At 54.0% G+C, this 25,052-nt stretch overlaps 1 protein-coding gene and 1 long non-coding RNA gene across 3 annotated transcripts in view; one reads left to right on the forward strand and one right to left on the reverse strand.

Moving 5' to 3' along the window:
- Nucleotides 1-22,963, reverse strand: part of LOC133351850 (protein patched homolog 1-like) — a 59,607-nt gene extending 36,644 nt beyond the window's left edge. The window contains exons 1-5 of one of the 2 annotated variants that reach the window (XM_061567417.1): nucleotides 22,515-22,963; nucleotides 9,040-9,232; nucleotides 1,596-1,824; nucleotides 637-706; nucleotides 265-356 (exon numbers count right to left, since the gene is read on the reverse strand). In XM_061567417.1, the coding sequence (XP_061423401.1) occupies nucleotides 265-356; nucleotides 637-706; nucleotides 1,596-1,824; nucleotides 9,040-9,232; nucleotides 22,515-22,550 (620 nt within the window). In that variant the 5' untranslated portion in view covers nucleotides 22,551-22,963. Of the gene's footprint in view, nucleotides 1-264; nucleotides 357-636; nucleotides 707-1,595; nucleotides 1,825-9,039; nucleotides 9,233-12,263; nucleotides 12,920-22,514 lie in introns of those variants that run through there. The other variant, XM_061567416.1, reaches the window with a different exon arrangement.
- LOC133351851 (uncharacterized) lies at nucleotides 1,804-4,617 on the forward strand. The gene is made up of 3 exons (XR_009756230.1): nucleotides 1,804-1,942; nucleotides 3,310-3,475; nucleotides 4,148-4,617. It is a non-coding gene; the product is annotated as an uncharacterized LOC133351851 (long non-coding RNA).
- Nucleotides 22,964-25,052: the final 2,089 nt, after the last annotated feature.

Below are 25,052 nucleotides of genomic sequence, written 5' to 3' on the forward strand. Positions count from 1 at the left end.
CCATAACCTATTCCAGAGCTACAATTTATCTAGCTACTAATTTGATTACGTTCTAAAATTATATTCTGCATCATTGTTCATTTAATGGTTGTTCTTTTTTTACGCCCGTCGTTCATTGTTTTTTGGTATAAGGTTTACGGTGTTAAATGTTTCACATGCTTACTGTATTACTTTGCAGGCCCAGGTCTCCCTTTAGGCTGCCACCTGGCACAGATAATGCACGTGTGTGTGCGTGTGTTTGCATGAATTTTTTTATCAACTTACGAGAGGTAAAACTTCCCTCCCTGAAGCTTGGCTCCATCCCAGAAGCAGTCGAGCGGCGTCACGATCACACACGGGATAAGCTTCTCCATCGCCTGTCAGGGTGACAATGCCACGCGGCCGGCGAGAGGGTGCGTGGATTAGCACGTGCGTGCGTGAGCGCGTGCGTGCGTGCGTCGCAGATATAAGTAATACGCAATCCGAAAAACTTTCGATGCGGCGACATCACTTCCGAGCGGTGCGTATGTTAACGGCAGCATGAACGAGGAGCTTCCCCACGGCCACTCGAATTCGAGCCGAACTGCTCCATTCACCAGCACCGGGACGTGCGCAAGACGATCGTGCGTCTGCGCCCCCCCCTCCCCACCCACATACCTGATCGAGCACGCGGTTCTCCGTCAGCGGAATCCCAGGTTTGTAACAGATTTTATTCAGGTCCCAGTTCCTGGAAGCAGAACGTGCGGAGGGGAAGGTGGGGGTCGGAGGGGGGCAGGGGGGGGCGGTCAGTCAGTTGGCGGCGAGGCCGCGTTTGGCTACGGCAGCTGCAATCGGTGTCTGCTGTGAGGCCAACACAACACGGAGACACAAGCCGTGCGCGTGTGTGTGCGCGTGTGTGTGTGTGCGTGTGTGCGTGTGTGTGCGTGTGTGCGTGTGTGTGTGTGTGTGCGTGTGTGTGTGTGCGTGTGTGCGTGTGTGTGCGTGTGTGCGTGTGTGTGTGTGTGCGTGTGTGTGTGTGCGTGCGGATACGTTGATCGTGTGTGGAGCAGAGATTTAGGGGACCGTGTCCTGTACTACACTCACAGTGATGTGGGTTTGATTCAGTGGCAATCGGTGCCTGAAACTGAACAAGACCTCGATTGTCGATCAAAATAATTATCCATAATAAGAGGTTAGATCGCGTAAATATCTAATTATGATGATGATAATAATAATAATAATAACAATGTTGTTGGTTGTAGTTCTTGATGATAAGGATGCTAATAATAACGATGATGTTGCAGGTGGTAATTTCGGAACTCAAACCCAGATAGCCGGGGTCATAGTCCTGTACAATAGCCACCGCCCTACCACTCAGACACAAACTGCCCACACATGCAAATACAAAAGATCGCCCATGTAGCCCTTAACAGACTTTGCCTTACATCCGTACGTCCAAGCATCCCTCCCTGCCTCTTCAACAAATTCCCCACTAGCTACCCAGGTAACCTACACCGACCTGTTGGGGAAAGCGCTGCTAGCGAGCACCTATTTAGGCCTGCACGGGACACGCGCCGCCTGAAACGTGGCAGCAGCGGGGCAGTGCCACCCGGCGGGGCGGGCCGACGGGCACGTACCGGCCGTAGAGGTTGACGGAGACGCGGCTGGCGGCGTGCGCGGAGCGAAGGTGCTGGGCGAGGCCGTCGGGCGTGAGCACGCCGGCGTTGCCCGCGGCGTTGCCCTCGTCCTTGCCCCCCTCGTTGTTGGCCCCGCGCGGAGTCTGGATCAGCAGCTGCAGGCCCAGTGCGGAGTCGGGGCCCAGGTGCTCGTGCGTGTACGACACCTCGCGGCTCAACCGCCCGCCCACTGCGGAGGGAACGACGCGCACGCGGACGGACGCGCAGGATGAGTGGACGCACGCACGGACACGCGGGTGTCAAGCCGCTGGGGCAGGAGTGACAGCATTGGCACCGCGAATGATGATGTAAGCAGAGATAATGACAAGTGTAAGGATGATGATGACAGTCATGGCTATCCTCGTCTTGGTAAGTGGTGAGGACGGTGGCGCAGACCATGATGATTTAATTAAAGACGACAATGACAGCTGTAATTATACTGGTGACAGTGATGGTGGAAAGTATTTTGATGATTCCATTCGGTAAAAACTGAGGTGACGATCCCAGTTAAACGAGCCAACATGATGCCATTAATGACTGCAACGATTTGAGCATGGCGATGGCGGCGGTGCTCTTGACGATGGTAATGACTCCGTCACACCGCCGTCTGCGCGCCGCGTACGTGGCGTCTCGGCGCTGCGCGTGCGTGTGCGCGTGGCCGTGTGCTCTGGGGCCGGATTACCCGGATTACCCCTCGGTAGAAATGGCACCCCCGCTGCTCCACAGGAAATCTCCCGCCGGGGGCCATGCGAAAGATTTCTCTTTTTTTTGGGGGGGGGGGGGGGAGGAGTTCTTTTTTCTCTTTCTTAGTTTTTTTTGGTATAGATGGGGGGTTTCAGGAACTGAGGTCGTGAGCGACAGCGCAATGAACGGCACCGATTCGCCAACCCGCCGATCCACAAACGATACCAAATCACCAACGGTTACCCATCCACCCAGCTACCAAATCATCCAGCCGCTTACTTACCCAACTGCCAACCTACACAGCCACCAAACCGCCACTCCAACGGGCCGTGAAACCAGCCATGAATTCACCCATTCACCCAGCCTACGAATCCACCTCGCTGCCAACCCAGAATCCTACCAAACCATTCAGTTACCAAACCACCCAGTCACCCAGCCACGAACCCACCAAGCTACCAACCCACAATCCTACCAAATTATTCATTCAGCAAACCACCCAGTCACCTAGCCACCTACCTACACAGCCACTAACCCACTCACAGACACATACCCTACACAGCCACTAACCCACTCGGCCACAGAGAGACCCAGCCATCATCAGACCTAGCCACCGAGAGTCACGGCCACCATCAGACCCAGCCACCATCAGATCCAGACACTTAGAGACCCAGTCACCAACGCAGCCACCATGAGACCCAGCCACCATCAGACCAAGCCACCATCTGACCCAGCCACCATCAAACCCAGCCACCGAGAGACACATCCACCAACGCAGCCACCATCAGAACAAGCCACCATCTGACCCAGCCATCAGCCACGGGGCCCAGAGAGAAGCCCCCCCCCGACTCCACCCCCTCCCGCTGCCGTGGGGTCTCTTTCTCTCGCCTCTACTGAGGCATCGCGGCCACCCCCTCCTCGCCGAGCCCTCTATTCACGCATACGTCAACTCACTAAGGGATAAATTTGTCACAATATGTTGCTTTCAATTCAGGCCATCGCTCATTAGGCCAAAGACAGAGACGCAGGCAGAGCACGGAGCCCTCGCGAGACGCTGGACCGGGGCGGATTTCCGCCGTGGCCGAGGCGACGCGCGATGGCTCCGCTCCCTCGAGCACAAATCGCGCTGTTCGTGTTTTCCAACACAAGCACACGTGTCCGTACGTACACACACGTGCAGCCGTACACACGCAAAGACAAAGACCCCCCTCTATATATATAGCCTTAACAGATTGTTGGGGCAAGTGCTGTTAGCGAGCACCTATGAAGACCGACACGGCACACGACAGGGGTGGGTGGACAGCACCACGCCCGGCCGCCTTTGTCTCCCCAGTGGCGATGTTTGCACATCGCACACACGTGCAGCCGCTCACACACAGAGGTGTGTGCACACATACACAAGTCAAAACACAACAGCCGCAGTTTGCGACGTCACCACAGCGCCCGTGCCAGGCTAGGTGCACCATGTCCGCATATACACAGAGTATATTCACACGAACTCGTGCATCCCCATGTACACAGGCAGGGCGGCACACATGTATCCATACACACACTCTCTTGAATGTGCGTATACACCCGTACATGTACACAAACACGTGCATCCAAACAGACGCACGTGCTGGTCCATACACAATCACTGTTGCCATTACACTGCACAATGGAACACAAACTGCACGCTCCCATTCTCGCTGCCTCACTCGCAAAACATTTATAGTTCTCTTCGCATCTTGGCCATCTCTGCTCATCTCTGGTCATGCATTTAACGCGAATCCTTGAAATGGCCGTTGTGACTTTTCTTTGCTTGTTTTCTCCGTCTCATTATCTATTCCCAGTGGAGGCCCAGCACAGGTTCAAGATGCTACTCGCCACTGATGTTGCCCATGGCCGGGAGTCGAACTCTGCCACCCACCCCGCGATCACCACCGATCTCAACGCGGCTTGACAAATCTCATCCCCAAAAACCCTAACCAACCCACTGATCAGCACACATGAAAACACAGTATTACAGGAGCAGCAACACCTAACTGATCGACAACCATCACAATATTAAAATATGATCACATCCCCCCCACACTCCCCCGTTACAGCTTCTCTCATGCTCTGCCCATCTTACACGGCGCCTCCACAGGCTAATTTGCGTAACAATGAGGAGCCGAGGCTAATTAATGCCGGTGAGGGCGAAGTGGTGGGGTGACGCTGTGACCCCGAGCCTCCTCTGTATTTGTGCGCCCGTTAAATTTAAATTTCCAGTAGAAACAAAAAAATACGAATGTCATATTTTTGTTGTTGCACGGTTGTTGTTTTTTTACAAGATGTGGCGATGTTTACACACCGCGCCTGGTACTCGTTTGAGGCTGAGTCGACCTAGGGGAGGCCCAGGACCGGTTCAGATAATCGTCACTGGTGTTGCCCGTGAGTGGGAATCGAACTCGGGGTGCCTGGGTCCGCAGCACTACCGCTCCCCACCCACGCATTCACTCGCAGGCACGGCAGATACACAAGCAGACCAAGCGTGCCCACAACCTGACTGGAGCCCAGCGTAAGCGCGGATATCTGGGCATAACTCGCGCGGTCTCTCCCCGTGTTCCTCGCATCCGTGCGGCCACGCATTCCCTTGCCAGCGTCTGTCATCGTCAGCGAATTCGCGAGATAAACACCCACGCTCCACATGTTACACACAGGGTTACTACACACGCAGGCTGGGCATCTTGACACGTAACACGCACGTACACGTGCACACACTTAGCCACATTACACAATTGCACCTATGCACACCCATATAGGTGTACACCTAAAGTAAAGACAAAGATCTCATGTGTAGGCTTTTTTTGCAGCGCCTTCGTTAATTTTAAGCCCCCTGTCAACCCACTGCTGAATCTATTCCTCCCCACGTTTGTTCGTCATGGTGGGTTGTTTGGCCATACATCGCCCCCACATACATACCACGCACACACACACACACGTAGATACATAAACAAAGACAGAAATCCCCCACGTGGCCTTGAACAGACGGCTGCGGCAAGTGCTTTGATCGAACACCACGCTGGGCTGCCTGCGTCTCCCTCGTTGACACATCGCACCAGGTACAGCACTGATTTGAGGCTGAGTCGACCTAGAGGAGGCCCAGGACTGGTTTATGAAATCGTCACGAATCGAACTCGGGTCAGTGCCAGCTGCTGCACTATACGGCTCCCCACACAAACCTAAACAAAGACAGAAATTCCCTGTACAGCCTGGAACAGAAGATTGGGACCAGTGCTGTTGGCGAGCATTTATGAATGCCGGCACGGCAAACGAGGGGGTGGGTAGCTAACACCACGCCCGGCCGCCTTTGTCTCCCCAGTGGCGACGTTTACACACCGTACCAGGTACTCATTTGAGTGACCTCAACACGCACGCGCGGACTCATTCAAACACAATGTCTGCGTAATACGAAGCCCTAATCGATTATAGCCTGGCCAGGTTTACAAATCCCCGTCGCATCTCGGGAGAAGCTTCCCCCAGGAGTTGGAGATTGTAGCCTTTGCTCAGTGGCAGGACACAATCACAATGAGGCGGGGGGGGGGGGTCGTCAAGGAATAGTGGAATGGGGGTGGGGGGCGATCTGAGCTACGGGCGAGGTAGTAGGAGGAGCAGGTTGGGTGGTGGTAGGAGGTGGTGGTAGGAGGTGGTGGTAGGAGGTGGTGGGGAGGCTGGGTAGGTGGTGGTGGTGGTGGTGGCGGTAGTGGTAGCGGTTCGCACGGACCCGGGTTCGATTGCCGCTCACGGCCAACACCGGTGACGATTATCTGAACCGGTCCTGGGCCTCCCCTAGGTCGCCTCAGCCTCAAATGAGTAGCAAGCGCGGCGTGTAGGAAACATCGACATCCACCCCCTCGTGTACCGTGCCGGCCTCTGCCATAGGTGCTACTCGCTAACAGCGCTTGCCCCAACAAATCTCGTTACAGGCTACACGGGGGTGGGGGTGGTGGTGGGGGTGGTGGTGGGGGTGGTGGTGGTGGTGGGGGTCTTTGTCTTTGCTTTGGTGGTGCAGGGAAACCGGAGCAATTCCAAACAAACCGGGCAGCGCGGTGCAGCAGTCAGTGGCCATGACGTGCGGAGCTGGCGGCGGTGGCGGGGGGGTGCACAGAGTACGGCATCTATTCTCGCAGCATCTGCCTCTCCTCCTCCTCCTCAATGCTGCAGCGAGGAGGAGGAGGAGGAGGCTTCTTTCACTTGCAAATTTGCATTTTTTTACAAGGGGAGGAGGGTGGTGGCGAGGCGGTGTGTGTGGGGGGGGGTCGCCCTCTTTCTCTCTCTTCGCGGCTTCCTCCCAACAATAACAGACAAAAGACATTGTCTAGTGCCTTACTTCCCCTCCCCCGTCTCTCCCCCTCTAACCACAACTCTCCCCCCCTCCCCCCCACGTTACTACTCCCTGAATGCTAAGCGCTACGGGAGAATGGAGAGAGAGAGAGCGAGGCAAAGAGAGAAATGCGGAGAGACAGAGGAAGACGATGAGAGACACCGGGGAGGGTGATGGGTGAGACGGTGATGACATCGCAACCACACCTCTGATGGTTAGTGGCATGGCGATGCGTGTGGACGAGGCAACGCTCCTGCTGAGAGTGTTGCGATCACCAAGAATGAGTGACAGGTGAAGCGGTGACATTGACAAGCTGAGTTCTCTGTCGCCAACGAGATGACAAAGGCCCCGAACAATGGCATCCTCGTCATCTTCTCAATATAAGGCGCCCCGGGTCAACTTCCGTCCGTGACTTTGCTCTTCCGCAACGCCCTTTCGTGCGTCCACGAAGCCACTCAACTCGAGCGATCGCCACGACTCGGACAGATTTTTAAAATATATATATATTTTTATATAAAATCCCGGAGCAAGGAGCGCTGCGTAAAAGTGCGCGCGGCGCCTTTAAAGCCGCGACCACGACAATGGAAGAAGCGCAACTTTGTGTCGGCTGGAGAGGAAAAGAGCAGCGGAGAACGGCTCTTCCTCTCGCATACCCCCCCCCCCATCTCTCTCTCTCTTCCGCATCCCTCCTCCTCCCCGCATCCTGCTCCTGTCCATCCCGCATCCCCTTCATTTGCACTCTCGAATCCCTTTCTGCTCCCTCCCGCATCCCTCCCAGCACGAATACCCCCCCCCCCCCACCACCACCCTACCGCAACCTTCCCGCATGCATCTCTCTCGCTCTTATCTACTTGTGCTTATCGCGAACCAATCCAGCCACTCTATAGGCAGCCGAGAGCCCACCGACAAAGACAAAGATCCCCCGTATAGCCTTGGGGCAAGTGCTGTTAGCGAGCACCTCTGAAGGCCGGCACGGCACACGTGTGGGTGGTCGCCCAGCACCACGGCTGGCCGCCTTTGTCTCCCATCGTGGCGATGTTTACACACCGCACCAGGTATTAATTTGAGGCCGAGTCAACCTAGGGGAGGCCCAGGACCTGTTCAGAGAATCATCACTGGTGTCGGTGACCCATGAGCGAGAATCGAACTCTGGTGGCTGAGTTCGCAGCGCAGCGCGCTCACCGCTACAGTGCCGCTCCCCGAGCCCATGGACACACACGCACACGTGACACACGCGTGTGTGCGGCAATGCTGGGACGCAGGCTACACGGGCGGGTGGGGGGCAGAGACAGGGAGAGTAAGCAGAGAGCGGGGGGCTGTGTCGTCAGCCCTCGGCGCAGCGCGCTGGAGCCACCAGCAGAACACCAGAGAGCGCACAGCTGTGAGAGAGCGCGTGTGTGTGTGTGTGCAGTGGTAGTGCAGTGCGGGTGTGCGTGTGTGTAGATGTCCGTGCGTGTGTGTATGTGCAGTGGTAGTGCAGAGCGGGTGTGCGTGTGTGTGCAGTGGTAGGGCAGTGCGTGTGTGTGCAGTGGTAGTGCAGAGCGGGTATGCGTGTGTGTAGATGTCCGTGCGTGCGTGTGTGTGTGTGCAGTGGTAGTGCAGTTCGGGTGTGCGTGTGTGTAGATGTCCGTGCGTGCGTGTGTGTGTGTGCAGTGGTAGTGCAGTGCGGGTGTGCGTGTGTGTAGATGTCCGTGCGCGTGTGTGTGTGTGCGTCTCTCGTGGCGTGGATGGTGTGCATGGCCCCTGTAAAGTTCTGTACATTTGTGTGTAAAGTCTGCGGCGTGTCTGGCTGGCTCCGTGTGTATAATTGTTGTAGTTACGTGTCAGGCGTGTGTGTGTGTCAAGTGTGTGTGTGTCAAGTGTGTGTGTGTGTCAAGTGTGTGTGTGTGTCAAGTGTGTGTGTGTGTCAAGTGTGTGTGTGTCAAGTGTGTGTGTGTCAAGTGTGTCGCGTACGGTGTGCGCTCGTGCTGTTTGTCTGTGGCTCGTGGTGTTTATGTGCGAGCCCTGTGTTTACAGTTTGTGGTGTGCGCTTGTGTTACCGCTCTCTCTGTTTGTCTCTCCTCTCAGCACCCCCCCAACCTCCCTCCCTCTCTCTCTGCCCCTGTGCGCGTCCTCCACCCTCCCCACCCCCCACACTCTCCCCCCACTCACTCACCCTCCCACCTCGCTCCAAACCCCAGCGCCTGATCCCCCCTCCCTCCCTCCCGCCAGCCACACGCACGCGGACCACACACGGAGCGCCCACTGGCCCGGGCTGAGCCGGTGGGGTAGGAGTCGTGGAGAGAGGGGGGTGGAGGTGGTAGGGGGGAGGGAGAGCCACGCATCCACACATCACACACATCACAAGGCTCTCTCTCCAAATGGCGCCGCTGGCGTTACCTTCAACCCAGAGCGCCTCCACGTCCGTCTCCATCCTCGCCGCGCGCAGCCCGACCGCGAAGGCGCAGAAGGCGAGGACGCCCACGAACAGAGCCTTGCCGCAGTTGCGCTGGAGTTTACATCCCAGCGAGAAGGAGGCGGCCTCCAGGCGCTCCCGGAGGCGAGCTGGGGTGCAGGAGCGAGCCGGGACCCCCTGCGTTTGGCGAAGCGGCAGAGCGAGAGGCACACGCACGCACACACGCACACGAGCGCGCTGTTAGTCACTGGTGCTGCCCGACAAATGGACCGATCGCGATACCGATTTGTGTGTTCATGAAGCCGCCCTCCTTCTCCTCCTCCTCGTCCACGATGCGGAGCTTCGTACCGATTCCCACGTCACGACATCGGCATCATCCCAACACGTGTTTCAAAGGGCACCCCCGGTGGCAGCTGTCCCTGTGCGCGGGGTGAGGTGACCCAGCGCCTGGCCAGGCAATAGGGGCATTAGTTTGACAATAGAGAGGCCGATGACTTCTGCTGCTACTGCTGCTGCTAAGTGTGCAATCCCAATCGAGTGATTTGAAAGATGCACAGACAACCTGCGCGCTGTCTCGTACAGACACGTGCTCAAATCACACACCAGTGCGGGGATATCGTCTCACGTCTCGCAGCAATACACAAACTCGTACTGAAGACACAGGCACACACGTTCTCATACAACAAGCATTGCTGCTCAAAGACACGCACAATCACAATCACACACACTCATTCATGTAACGAGTTTGCATAGTTGCATTCTCACACTCAGATGTACACACGCCAACATAACAATGATGCGAAACTGACATTCACACGCGCACTCATTCGCCGACAAAGACAAAGACGCATTCCACAGACACGCAGCCTCACAAGACTGCTTGGGGAAAGTGCTGTGAGCGAGAACCTACGAGGGCCGCAACGTTCACCAACACGCGCTCTTCCAGAGGCACACTCGTTCAATAACATCCCCACACACAGACACACACACACGCGCGCGCGCACCATCGCACGCACGTGCGTGGAACAGTCACACCGACGCGCACGCGCATTCATACACACAAGCGCGTTCTAATGTATACACATCTTGACATGTGTAATAATAACACACGCTTACGAGATCCCCAACATTCAATCTGCACACTCGTACACACATTTGCAGATACAATGAAAAATGCAAAGCTTCCACCGTGCTGCCGACATTGGGCTGTTGGGGCAAGTGCAGTTAGAGAGCACCTATTAAGGTCCGGAACGGCGCACGGGATAAAGCCAACACCTCGCTCTGGCTGCCTTTATCTCCCCAGTGCCAATATTTACAACCGGCATCATGTGCTTATCTAAGGCTAAGTCAACCGACGAGAGACCCAGGACCTGGGTTCTGATATCACTCGCAGCTCTCACCGAGGAATCGAACTCAGGTAGCCGGATCCGTAGCGCAGAGCCACAACCAATACATCACCGCTGCCCATATTCACGCTCACTCGTACATCCACCAACAACATTCACTCTCATTCACTCTCACACCGGCACGCTAACTCATTCGGCAGCACGTTCACACTCTTTCAAACACAGGTATACAGACACCCCTATAGCCACACAGATTCGTCGGAGCAAGTGTCGTTAGCTATCATCTCTTACGTAAAGGCACGCAGAGCACGCGAGAAATACTGATGTATCAAAATAAACAATCGTGAACACACATACAGATACTGTACTGTCAATCACACGCGCGCTCACTCATTCATCTCCACACTCCCACGTTCATTTAGCAACACGAAGATCCCCCGTGTAGCCTTGACAGACTTTTGGGGCAAGAGCTGTTAGCGAGCACCTGTGAAGGCCGGAACGGCACACGCGGAGGTGGGTGGCGATGTTTACACACCGCACCAGGCACTCATTTCACACTGAGTCGACCTAGGGGAGGCCCAGTACCGGTTCAGATAATCATCCGACGGGAATGGAATCCGGTCGCGAGGTTTGTAGCGCAGCGCGTTAATCACTGAACCACCGCTCCCCATACAATCTCTCACACACTCACACGAGAGTTCAAGCATCTTGTTAATTCACATACAGAGTTACACACACTCACATTCACTCGCTCAATACTAACATATATACATATTCTACGTAGTTAACTCCGACTCGCAGATAAGCACGGACAAACACGTATGCAGGCACTCTGCCACAAATCACGATATCGCACGCTCACTCTTACACACTCTTGCTCACTGTCATACCCGTTCACACTCTCATTCTCACACTCTCATTCACACACTCTCACACACTCATTCACACACTCTCATTCACACACTCATTCACACACTCTCATTCACACACTCTCACACACTCATTCATACACTCATTCACACACTCTGTCTCGCACGCACACTCGTTCACACACTCTCATTCACACACACTCATTCACACACTCTCACACACTCTCACACACTCATTCACACACTCTCTCTCGCACGCACACTCGTTCACACACTCTCACACTCTCATTCACACACTCTGACACACTCATTCACACACTCTCTCTCGCACGCACACTCATTCACACACTCTCACACTCTCATTCACACAATCTCACACACTCATTCACTCACTCACACACTCTCACACTCTCATTCACACACTCTCACACACTCATTCACACACTCTGTCTTTTGCACGCACACTCATTCACACACTCTCTCTCGCACTCTCACACTCTCTTTCACACGCTCTCTCTCTTATTCACACACTCATTCACACACTCACACTCTCATTCACACACTCTGTCTCGCACACACTAATTCACACACTCTCATTCACACACTCTCTCACTTTCAGCACGAACCTCTCCGCGGAACAGCGATGCAGGCAACGTTTTGCGCGCGGCTCCGGAACCGAGAACCCCGGGGCTGGGACCCCCTCATGCCCAGCAGTCTCCACCGCTCCTCCCCGGGTCAGACCCCTGAGCCACGGGGCTCCTCACCCCTAAGCCCCGAGCTCTTCACCCCGAGACCTACACCCCTCACCCCGGAAACCACCACCGCGGCGCTCGGCTCATCCGAACCGCGCACCGAAACTTTTTTTACGCAAACCCCGCAGAAGCAAACCCTGGGTCCCCTTCAACGGCCGAGCTCGCCGTCCTCCTACCCCTCTCCGCGAACATCAACCCGAGGAGCCGTAGCGAGCGCCGACTTCAACACGGCGCCAGGCACCTTGTAGGATGATGACGGCGGTGGTGGTGGTGGTGGCGCACCGGGGGCCTCCTGGTACCGGCGCGGCCCGCCCGCCTCCGCCGGCCGCTGAGTGTCCATGTCGGGGTCGGGTGCGCGGCAGTGGTGATGATGGTGGTGATGGCGCACGGCTCCCGAACTTTAATTCCCATCAAAGAGCCTCGTGCAGGCGCAGGAAGCCAGCGCAACCCGCGACTCGGCAGGGCATGAGCGGTGGCGATGGACCGGTCCGGGTGGGCGCGACAGTCCCGTTGCGTTACGCGCGCGCGTGCTTCGCGCGCAGAGGGGCTGTGCTACACCCGGCGCTTATAGTTTACAAGAATACTACTCGAAAGAATAAGAAAAAAAACTACGACAAATACACGCGTGGACACCGCACGTGTGTCTACGTGTCCGCACGGGTGACTCCGAGAACGTATCACGACGCTAGCATAAGAGTCCCCGCAGTTCGGAGTCGCTCAAAATCCGCCTCGTACACATCTTCGCTGCCTCCGCTGCTGCTGCTGAGGCTGTTGTCGCTGCTGCTGCTGAGGCTGTTGTTGCTGCTGCTGCTGAGGCTGTTGTTGCCGCTGCTGCTGCTGAGGCTGTTGTTGCCGCTGCTGCTGCTGAGGCTGTTGTTGCTGCTGCTGCCGAACGCGGCTCAATGGGTGATCCACAGGGCGATTCATTTGGAAAAGGGGCTCCCTCCCCCCTCCCCAACCCCCCACCCCGCAACAGCCCCCCCCCCCCGATCCCCCGGCCCGCCCTCGGGCTTCATTGAGCTTCCCAGCCCCACCGCCCTCGCCTCGCTCCCATTGGCCGGAGGGAGGCTTTGGGGGGAGCGAGGGTTGAAGCAAATTACTCAGCAAACATGAGCTATTATTAGGGAGCGACCACCCAGCTCGGCAGTGGACGCGCGCGACTGCGTGTGCGCTCCGCGGAGGAGGATGGGTGGGGGGAAGGAGGCAGGGAGGGAGGGAGGAGGGATGCTGGAGGGGGGTAGGCAGGCAGGGAGGCAGGGAGGGAGGAGGTGGGGAGGGAGGGAGGGAGGTGGACCGAGGAAGGCATGCATGAACTCCAGCATCGCAACACACGCGCTCGCGGGAGGAGGGGTGACTGGAGGAGGAGCGGCCCAGCGCACGCGAAGCGTTCGCTTTGCGCTCTCTTCTCCGCTCCCTGGCTGAGCTCAGGGAAGTGCGAATAGGCAGATGTGCTTCTGCTATGGAGAAGGGCCATTACCCGAAACGTCGCCTATTATATATTACGATTAGGGCAGTGTTAATGACGAATGTGCTGGGGCTTTCGTTTGTTATTTGTGCTTTGTGCACCGCTGCCAACGCAGTGTCACGATTTTGTTGAATCGTGAACACTCAAATTCCACCTCCCCCCCCCCCCCCCCATAGATTGTAGACTGCAGTGGTAAGCGATGTTAGCGAGCGCCTATTAAGGTCAGAACCGCGCACGAGGGGAGGTGTCGGCCAGCACCACTCCCAAGTAGTCTACTCATTTGAGGCTGAGTCAACGTAGAGGTGGGACAGGACCGGTTCAGTTACCGATTGACATCGATCGACTGTCCAATTCGCTGTTAGTATATTCAAGTAAAGTGCAGTTTACAATCAAATAAACTGTTGCTTGTCACATCGAAAGGAGGATGAGAGACGTAATACTTCGGATATTTTCCCACCAATTTAGTTTGAAACTCGATGAATTGTTCTTCTTCTTAAAGCGGCTATGATCCACTAAACGCACACGTCACCCAATCACAGTCAGAATAAGGATCGGGATATGCATTTAGACCGATCGGGGCATCGCTGTCAAAAACATACGGCGCGTAAATCACAGCACGCCGACCCCAGCGGTAGCTGATGAATGGAAACATCTCCGTCTTGGAGAAAACCCGTGGGACGTTCCCCATCCCATTGTGAACCCCGGTGACCCCAGTCAGCCGAGATATTATTCATATCTTGTTGGAACTACCGGACATATGTGGACAAAAAAATAAGCTTCATAGCTCATAGGATTTCTCCAGGATAAATAAATATGCTGATGCTGGAAGCCCAGCAGCCAAGGCGCATTAGCGTGGTGTGCAAACCACTGCGCCACCGCTCCCCAATATATTCACAAAAGTCAAACACATCCGCCAATAACTCTGCCTTCAAAGGAAAATAAAAATATGAGTGGTTATTGAGTTGCTGTTGTTGTGTTGTTTGTGTTTATGCGCCGCTGCCAACGCCACAGCATGGCTAAACCATTTTCCCAATAAATTGCATTCATGCACACACGCACACACACACGACAGAGTGTGTGTGTATGAATGTAGCATGCACACACGCACACACATAGTGTGTGCGTGTGTGCATGCTACTCGCGTGTGTTGTCGTATAAATACCCATATATATACAACAAAAACACATTTACTATTAAGCGGGATTAAATACGAATTGTCTCAATCGTAATGTATTTTCATACTGATAACAAATGATGAGTACAATGTTTAATTATGAATGGTTGTTTGAGTATATAGTGTGTGTTCTCTTGTTAAGGCGCTTGGCACCACAGCCATGAGTCTAACTTGACTTGAGAACCCTGTGGGAAGGTTTGGCTCACAATGTGCCGCGCTCGGTCGCGTGCTCGTCACGGCGATCAGCTGCGCCGTGCCAGGCGCGGTGCAGGACACACGAGGTCACACAGCACGCAAAACCACCCACCCTCTATCTCCAAAGGAGGAGGGGGCAATGCTGGCGAAACTGTGGCGGTCCAATTAATTTTGTTAGCCGCCTCCATTGTCTCACAGAAGCGAGGTGGAGAGGGAGAGGGAGGAAAAGTTGCAGGTCTCTTTCTCACGGGAGAGTTCGGGAAATTGAATCAATTAAAATGTGTATACATCGGTCGAGATGTTAGTAAGTTGTGCGCCAACGACTCCTGAAATAAGCAAGAGAAGTCGCCTGATGGTCGACTGCGACTAAGGACAACCAGACATCGGTATCGATTCTTTATTCACTCCGCTACTTGTGACATTGGTTTCATGTTGATTGCTTTTACATGCAGAGAATTGCCTGATCGACTTGCCTTTTTGATTCATAACCAATACCTTCGCAACGGTATTGCAAGTTGTACCCAACACCGGTTTGCATATTGACGACTTGTATTTCTGGCTCGGAGTATAAATAAAATGTTTGCTTGCGTTGAAGTCCGTGTGTTCAGCCAGGCCGCTGTACGCGACGATTTCAAACTAAATCCGACTTCCATGGGTTACTGCCATTGTTCAAGTATACCCCATAGACAAGGCAGCACGCAACTTGATTGCCAGATACCATTTGGAGAGCGCAGCCGGTGAGTGTAAATGCCGAGCAGAGGGATCGCTCTACACACACTGGAATTAATCCCCGAATCCAATTAATTAGAGATATTGATGAGGCCATGACCAAACGGCCAGGAAATGCACACGATATCACCAAGCTAAGCGGGTTTTGCACCTGGATAGTCCTTGGCTGGGTGACTACAACCATGCATATACAGGTGTTATAGGCTGTTGCGAGGCTACGCGGTTCGTAACAGGTCAATACACTGTTGTAATATGAATCCACGCAGTCACGAAAGCTTTAAATCGAAATTTCTCACGCCTTCATCAACCCGTATCGACCAGCGTGGTGAAGTATGGTCAAATAACGCGCACAGCTTGGAGAGACCTTCGTCCACCGGCGGATGCACACACAGTTGGCTGTGCGCTTCGAGGAGAATGGAATCGGTGCGTGGCTGTAAACAAACAGCTGAAGCCGAATTCCTGGAGGCGCAATCGCTGTAATTGTACGAAACAGAAACGTTCAACAATGGCGAGTGGGGCCAACGTTACCAATTGTTAACGTCCACACAGACACACGCAGGGGTTTAGTGTCGCGCTTTGTCCGTCTGCCTCTGCCCATCCTGTGACACATTCGCACGAGGTTCACTCTGAACCAGGGACCCCTCCTCGAAGGGGCGGGCGTGGCGGGCGGGGAGGTCAGAATCTCTTCCCGGTGAGCACTCGGCGGCGGGAGAGCGACCCCTAGCGTCGCTGAACCCCGCGCGGATGAGACCCCCCCTCGCTGAACAAGGGGGGCTGATCTTCTTATTCTTAGGTTTTTTCGGTAAAGTCACGTGTGTAAAAAAATAAAAATGAATAAAAGTTAAGTAAAAATAAAATAAAAATCACGACGTTTCGGAGGCAACACATGCTTCCGTCTTCAGGTGGAACCGTCACAGCACGCTTACTTGATTACAGCAAGTGTGCTGTGACGGTTCCACCTGAAGACGGAAGCTTGTGTTGCCTCCGAAACGTCGTGATTTTTATTTCATTTTTATTTTACTTTTATTAATTTAGATTTTTTACCTACGTGACTTTACCGAAAAAAACTAAGAACATGAATACTTGCAGTCACGAAATCTTCAAATCTAGAACTGATGTTCTTTCGGTAAAGTCACGTAGAAGGGAAGTAATAAAATAATACAAATAAAACATAATAAAATAATTCTCACGACGTTTCGGCCACAACGCAAGCAGCCGTCCTCAGTCGAAGACCAGGTCTGTCAGGGAGACAGCGTCTGAATTCATTCAGACGCTGTCTCCCCGACAGAGGACGGCTGCTTGCGTTGTGGCCGAAACGTCGTGAGAATTATTTTATAATATTTTATTTTTATTATTTTATTACATCCCTTCTACGTGACTTTACCGAAAGAACCAAGAAGATGAATCCCTGCAGTCACGAAAGCTTTAAATCGAAATTTAAGGGGGACTGACTCCCCTTCCAGAAACGACAACCGCACCCCTCTCTCTCTCTCCCCACCTTGTATTAAGATCTCCTTGCGGAAGACGCGACCCCCCCCCAATGCGAATGAACGAGAAAACCCACCGTGGAAATGAACCCATAAGTGAATAACAAGCCAACGTGCTCTGCCTTGCACAGGAGTATACGTTTAGAGACACCCCGCTGCTTTATAATGACCCTCCGTCACATTGTGAAACACCCAACGCAGAAGATCCCCGGGTTTTGAATTTCCGCGAAGCTCACGGTCCACGCTAAACCGCATCCGCTGCACAACCCGTGGCAGCAGATGCGGATACACCGATGCACACATTTAAAATAAAGTCCTCCAGTAGCGGTGCGACTGTGGGCATGCAGAACAGACCGCACGGCGTCCAACGACGCAATGTCCGATCCACAAATACGAAGGAGACGTCGCAGCGACGACGCAACGACTCCGCTGGCTGGGCTTGACCACCTGGAGGTGAAATTGGAGTCGTTCCTCTGCGTCGAACATCGATCGACCGTGCGAAACAAGAAGATCGCATTGTTCTCAGCAGGTGAGTGGGCATTGTTCTCAGCAGGTGAGTGGGCATTGTTCAAGCGACAGCTTCACGTCTCAGAGCTCACGGAGCGAGACGATGTAACACGTGGTGCATCGAGATTGGCGGAAGGCGTGCGGAGGTTTCGCCACGAATGCGCCGCTGTCTCTCTCCTAACGTTTTGTCTGGCATCGAGAGAAATGGGACCCCTTGTGGAGGGGGGTGAATGAGACCCCCGTGGTGAAGGAGACCCCTGTGCGATGGGAGACTCGGGGAACCCCCGCTTGGTGACCCACAGGTGCCACATCACCCGTGACGCCATTCGCAAGAGTCGGGTCGACGCGCGGCCCAACTTGGAGCATTTTTGCCCGCGAATTGCTCCAAAATGGGAATCTAACAGAGCGATCATCGCGAGACCTTGGCAGGGCCCTCCTCGAAAGCGTGTCCTGAGACTCCGCGAGGCTTTCCTGGGTAAACAAGCGGAATAAACAGAACGCGCCGTGCTCCGTTCGGGCCGGAGTGACCCGGCACCCAGACTAAAGTGCCACTGCTGCTGCTGTTGTTGTTGTTACCGCTTCGTTGTAATTACACACGGGCATCATTACTGTATTCTCCGGAATACAAGACACACTCTGCCCCCCGCCCCCATCGTGTCTTAAAGCAAGTGCGCGTCTTACAATCCGGCAACAACGTGCGTGTGTGAGCGAGCCGGTTTCGTGTGGGGAGCGACAGCGCAGTGGTTTTTCGTGCACCGCGCTAGCGAACCCGGGCGACTCGAGTTCGAGTGCCCCTCGAGATCTCAACGCCGGTGGCGAATATTTGAACCGGTCCAGGGCTTGCCCGTAGGTCGACTCAGCCACAAATGAGTGCCTGGCGCGGTGTGTTAAACGTCAGCACCGGGGAGACAAAAGCGGCCGGGCGTGGTGTTGGCCACGCAGCCCCTTGGTGTGCCGTGCCGGCCTTCATAGGTGCTGGCTACCAGCACTTGCTCCCAACAGCTTGTTACGGACTATACGGGGGGGGGGGGGAGGGTCTTTGTCATTTATATGAATCGACTGCATTGACGACCGTGCACGAGATGCGCGGTGCGTCTTGCAATCCCGGAGGAAGAAAAAAAATCTTCTTCTTAAAATCACGCGAACACGGCATTACTAATTTGCCGTGCGACGACTACGATTCACACGAGCGCCGTCAAGGCCGCCGCTCTTGGCATCGGTAATGCGTAGAAGCGCGCGGCTCAACTTAACACACTCGCCGTGTGATCTTATCAGCCGCCTTTACCAACACGCATTGCCCATTCATTGTCATGTTTTTTGTGACACCCCCAACCCTCCCTCCATCGAACACCCCCTCCTCCATCCCATCAGCCGCACATCGCCTCCTGCCCCCCCCCCCCACCACCACCACATCCTACACCCCCCCCCACCACATCTCGCAACGGGAGAGCGAGGAGCGGAGGCAATGGGTTGGTGTGATAAAGGCGGAGCGTGGCAGGGCGCGGTGGAGATGGTGGATGATGGTTGTGTGGGTGATGGTGGGGCGTGGAGATGGCGCGCTGGGGGGGGGGGGTTGGGATGCTGGGTGGGTGGGGTTGTGCGGAGCAATTTGTCGGGATGCATGGGGGGGGTAAGAACACCCAACCGCGTGGGTGGCCGCGTTCCTCTCGACCGCCCCACGCCGCCAGAGCAATGCATTATGAATCTATGTCGAAGCACAATTGTCTTTGGTATTTGCATTTCTAAACGCTGCTGGGAGGGGGTGGGGGGCTATTCCTTTCTCACCCCCACCCCCCACACACTTCCACCCCACCCCCAAACACAACCAGCAACCTCGCTTCTTCTTATTCGCCGTCCTTCTCTTCTTAAGATACTGTGATGTAAAAAAATAAAATCAGTGTTGTGGCTAAATCCCTGTGTTGCCTCGTTCGTTCGCCCAACCCCCCCCAGCCCCCATCCTCGCGTCTCTCCCTCCCACCCTCCCCTCGCTCCCTACCACCACGATGAGCGGCATAGTCACCACCAGGATCACCAACCACTACCAACATCAAAACCACAATCACCACCACCACCACCACGACCGGCAGCAGCACCACCACCAGCACCACCAGGACCACCGGCACCACCAGCACCACCACCAGCACCACCACGTTGTAGCGTTCTGACCCGCCCCAACTGGACGGCTGTAAAAAAAGAGCTTTATAGCTCGTCGGATTCCTCCAGTAGATATACATATTCTGATTCTAACGGCGCCGTTGCCATCGCCAACGTCACCACCACCACGTTAGCACCACCGCACCACGTGGAACAAGACATGTACGGAATGAGACATTGAGAGGCTCACGATCACGCAATGTTAACGCGAAGCGTCGTGTGTTCGTTTATGGCTTACAATTGTCGTCGGGCGTCCACCGCTCGGCCGGTGGTGTGATTACATGCAATACGAGATACAATGTTAATCGCTGCGACTGATATTGTATTACACAGTGTGTGTCTGGCGTGTGATTCCGTTCGCGTGCCAATTTCCCAAGCACGATACAAATTACACGCGCGCATAGCCACGTGCGACTTGCTGCAGCAGCAGCAGCAACAACAAAACCCAGCCTCTCTCTCTACATAAACCCATTTCTATATTTGTAGCCACATGATAAATGCGGCGTTATGTAACACGAGGTGCGCGTTTCCGAAATTATTTCATTATTTACGTGACCCGCGGAGAGGGGAGGGAGGGCATAGAGAGCGGCGTACTTAAAGTTACAAAAAAGTTCGAGGCTAAAATTGGAGGGACTGTTGAAAATGAATGAGCACGACTTTGCTCGCGGATGTAGCGGCAGATTTGCCAACGTTTGCAGGGGTCGACCGAGCGAGGCGATGCCATCACAAATCCACGGCGCGCGAGACCCAGAGGCTCGTCACGTTCAGCGCTCCTCCTCTGGTCGCGTGCGACGATGCGAACGCCACGGGGCATTGCGTGGCACAGAGGGCACTCTGACAACGGCACATTCGACTAGGCAGGGTTGGCTACGTGCGGTGCGAAAGAGGTTCAACATAGGTACATCAATCATGATGATGATGATAATGGTGATGACAATGGTGGTGATGATGATGTGTAGGCCTTCATCCAGTAGCGAATAGAGAATGGATGATGATGGTTGATGATGATGATAACAATCGGTGGTGTTGATAAAGGTGGCACGATTTCGGTAAATAAATGTCATTGAGGTGTTGATCACAATAACAACACTTCATAATCATGGGAACGTGTGGCTTGTCACGACATCCTTTGACACGAATTTTAAACACGCTGAGAGGTTACATATATATGCGTGTATATATTTAAAAGTAGTTTTTTTTAGATGCCGATGCAACTTTCCTTTACAGTGTGATGACAATGGTGACCTCGATACAATTTGGTGTTGACAAAGATGATGATCAAAACATTTGCATGCGCTATTAAGGGCCATCACCCGAAACGTCGCCCATTGTGTTTTATTTTATTTTAAGGCACTCGTGTTGAGTTTATATATGTTGTTGATTGTGTTTTTGTGTACCACTGCCAACGCAGCTTCAACATCACCAATTTATTTATCGTCAACGGAAATAACTTACACTTAACAATGGCCATGATTCGTATGATTTAATGGTCATGATAATGCCAACTATTCAGTTTGAAGATGATGATGATCAAGGTGATGATGGTTGATATTCCAGATGATATGTCATGCAGAAGCGGCGATGCTACGATTGTGCCACTCGCCTTTTCTACATTCAACTCACACATCTCCACTGTGATTACCACTCACGCATCTCCACTGTGATTACCACTCACGCATCTCCACTGTGGTTACCACTCACACATCTCCACTGTGGTTACCACTCACGCATCTCCACTGTGATTACCACTCACGCATCTCCACTGTGATTACCACTCACGCATCTCCACTGTGATTACCACTCACACATCTCCACTGTGATTACCACTCACGCATCTCCACTGTGATTACCACTCACGCATCTCCACTGTGATTACCACTCACGCATCTCCACTGTGATTACCACTCACGCATCTCCACTGTGGTTACCACTCACGCATCTCCACTGTGATTACCACTCACGCATCTCCACTGTGGCTACCACTCACACATCTCCACTGTGATTACCACTCACACATCTCCACTGTGATTACCACTCACGCATCATTATTATTATTATTGGCCACTAATTAAGTCATTGATCAATACCCACAAATGAATTACAACAGGCGAGCAAAGTGACAACCGTCCCCTGAGCTTGGGACGATCAGAGAACGGACCACGGAGAGGCGTGGAGTCTCAGTGTTGCTTCGCGAACAGGATCATTGAGGAGCGTAGCATACTCGTGTCTCAACACTCGATAGCAGCACCATCATTAGCAGCACCATCAGCAGCAGCACCATCATCAGCATCATCAGCAGCAGCACCATCATCAGCAGCATCATCAGCAGAATTACCATAAACACTAGAATCACCGATCTCTTCATCATGTCTACTTCCATCAATATCGACACCAAATGTTGTCACCGTCACCACCATCACAACCAGCACCCTGTGACACCACGATCAGCACCAACGCCACGGACACCCATGTGACCACCAGCCACACGCATTCATCACAGTCGACAGCACCACCACCACCACCACTAACTACCACTACCATCAAAACGACCACCACCACCACTACCGTTATCAATGGCAGAAACATTATCCACACGACCACCACCATCATTATTTCTCGTAACTATCAGCAGCACCAGTAGCATCTCCCACATTATATCGACACCTCCACCACCACCGCCGCCGGTAGCATCGTCAACATCACCACTGCCACGAACGCCATCACCAAATACCGCCGGCAACAATTATCAACATCATCGGCGTCACCGTTCGGGTCACTCACCACGCACGGCGCGGCTGTGATCTCATATAATTTCATCGTTGTCCTCGTCTCTCTCCTCTCTCCTCGTCTTGCCCGGGTGATGATGATGATGATGACGATAGGAGCAGCAGCAGTAGCAGCGGCAGGAGGAGCAACCCCCGTGCTCCCCGGCGGCGGCAGGGGTCACCGCTCCCTCGCCTCCTCGCCTTGGGATCCCCTTCTCGGATCTCGCTGGCAGGGGGCCCCCCCACCAACCAACCAACCACCACCACCAACCCCACCAAAAAAAAACTTGCGCGCACAAAAACCCCCTTGCTCTCTTTTTCACCCCCGGAGCTCCGTCTGTCTTTTTGCAGCCGCGGCTTTTGTTTTTAAGAAAACGTGAAATCCTCGGAGCTTGTCGTCATTGTTGCGCCCTTTGTGCGCGCCACCACAGTAGCTGCGCTCTTTCCATCAAAACGTGGATTTGACTGCGGCGTGGTGTGTGGGGTGGAGGGTGGTGGTGGTGGGTGGTGGTGGTGGTGGGGGCAGGGCCGGGTGTGTCGTGGTGGGGCGGGGGGGTGATGGAAGGGGAGTTGGTGTGATGTGTGGCGGCGTGTGATGGGTGGTGGTGGTGGTGATTGGTGGTGTTGGGGGAGGGAGGGGGGAGATGAGGTGTGGGGTGACGTGCGTAACGGAGGACGCGGTTTGTGACGAGTGCGCGTGATGGTAATTGTGGTGGTGTGTGCGGTATGGTAATTGTGGTGGTGTGTGCGGTGTGGCTTGCGCGATGAGTGTGTCTGGGGGAGCGGGTAGTGCAGTGGTTATCGCGCTCACGACCCACATCGGTTATCAATATCTGAACTGGTCCTGGGCCTCCCCTAGGTCGACTCAGCCTTAAATGAGTACCTGGTGCGGGGTGTAAACATCAGTGCTGGGGAGACAAAGGTGACCGGGTGTGGTGCTGACCACCCACCTCATCTACCGTGCTGGCCTTAATCGGTGGTCGCTAACAGCACTTGCCCCAGCAGTTTGTTAAGGCTATACTACAGGGGGTGTCCTTTATCTTTGTAAAATACTACGCGGGGATATTTGTAGTTGGTGTGTGTGATGGGAGGCTGTGATAAGGATGTGGTTGTGTGTGTGTGATAGTGACGTGGTGTGTGATAGGGATGTGGTGTGTGTGTGTGTGATAGGGATGTGGGTGGGTGTGTGATAGGGATGTGGGGTGTGTGTGTGTGATAGGGATGTATGTGTGTGGGTGTGTGTGATAGGGATGTGGGGTGTGTGATAGGGATGTGTGTGTGTGACAGGGATGTGGGGTGTGTGTGTGTGATAGGGATGTGGGGTGTGTGTGTGTGTGATAGGGATGTGGGGTGTGTGTGTGTGATAGGGATGTGTGTGTGTGTGTGATAGGGATGTGGGTGTGTGTGTGATAGGGATGTGGGGTGTGTGTGTGTGATAGGGATGTGGGTGTGTGTGATAGGGATGTGGTGTGTGTGTGTGATAGGGATGTGGGTGTGTGTGTGATAGGGATGTGGGGTGTGTGTGTGTGATAGGGATGTGGGTGTGTGTGTGATAGGGATGTGTGTGTGTGATAGGGATGTGGGTGTGTGTGTGATAGGGATGTGGGGTGTGTGTGTGTGATAGAGATGTGGGTGTGTGTGTGATAGGGATGTGGGGTGTGTGTGTGTGATAGGGATGTATGTGTGTGGGTGTGTGTGATAGGGATGTGGGTGTGTGTGTGATAGGGATGTGTGTGTGATAGGGATGTGGGTGTGTGTGTGATAGGGATGTGGGTGTGTGACAGGGATGTGGGGTGTGTGTGTGTGATAGGGATGTGGGTGTGTGTGTGATAGGGATGTGTGTGTGTGATAGGGATGTGGGGTGTGTGATAGGGATGTGTGTGTGGGATAGGGATGTGGGTGTGATAGGGATGTGGTGTGTGACAGGGATGTGTGTGTGATAGGGATGTGGGTGTGTGTGATAGGGATGTGGGGTGTGTGTGTGTGTGATAGGGATGTGTGTGGGTGTGATAGGGATGTGGTGTGTGTGTGATAGGGATGTGATATGTGTGTGATAGGGATGTGGGTGTGTGTGTGTGATAGGGATGTGTGTGTGTGATTGGGATGTGGGTGTGTGTGTGTGATAGGGATGTGTGTGTGTGATTGGGATGTGGGGTGTGTGTGATAGGGATGTGGGGTGTGTGTGTGTGTGATTGGTGTAAATGGAGATACGCTATAACGGCTCTTTGGGGAACATTAGTTTTTCGAGTGGGTGTGTAATGGGGCTGTGTCGTGAGGTGTCGTGCTGGGTGTCGGGTGTGATGGTAATCGTGGCGTGACATGGGGTGTGGTGTGCGATGAGCGTAATGACGGAGGTGGTGTCTGTGAATGGTTTGCTGCTGGTTGTGTGTTCTGTGTGCGGTGGGACCTATCTAGCGGGAGGCTTGTAGATTGGGGTTGTACTGTTCATTTTAGAGGTGGTGTCGTGGAGGCGTGCGTGGAGGTGTACGATGGAATATAGTTATGGAGTGGTGTAGGTGGTGTGTGATGGAGGTGTGAGTGTGCGCATAGCGTG

Source organism: Lethenteron reissneri, chromosome 39 (genome assembly GCF_015708825.2).
Source record: "Lethenteron reissneri isolate LAM-NWPU_2019-01 chromosome 39, ASM1570882v1, whole genome shotgun sequence".
Taxonomy (NCBI): domain Eukaryota; kingdom Metazoa; phylum Chordata; class Hyperoartia; order Petromyzontiformes; family Petromyzontidae; genus Lethenteron; species Lethenteron reissneri.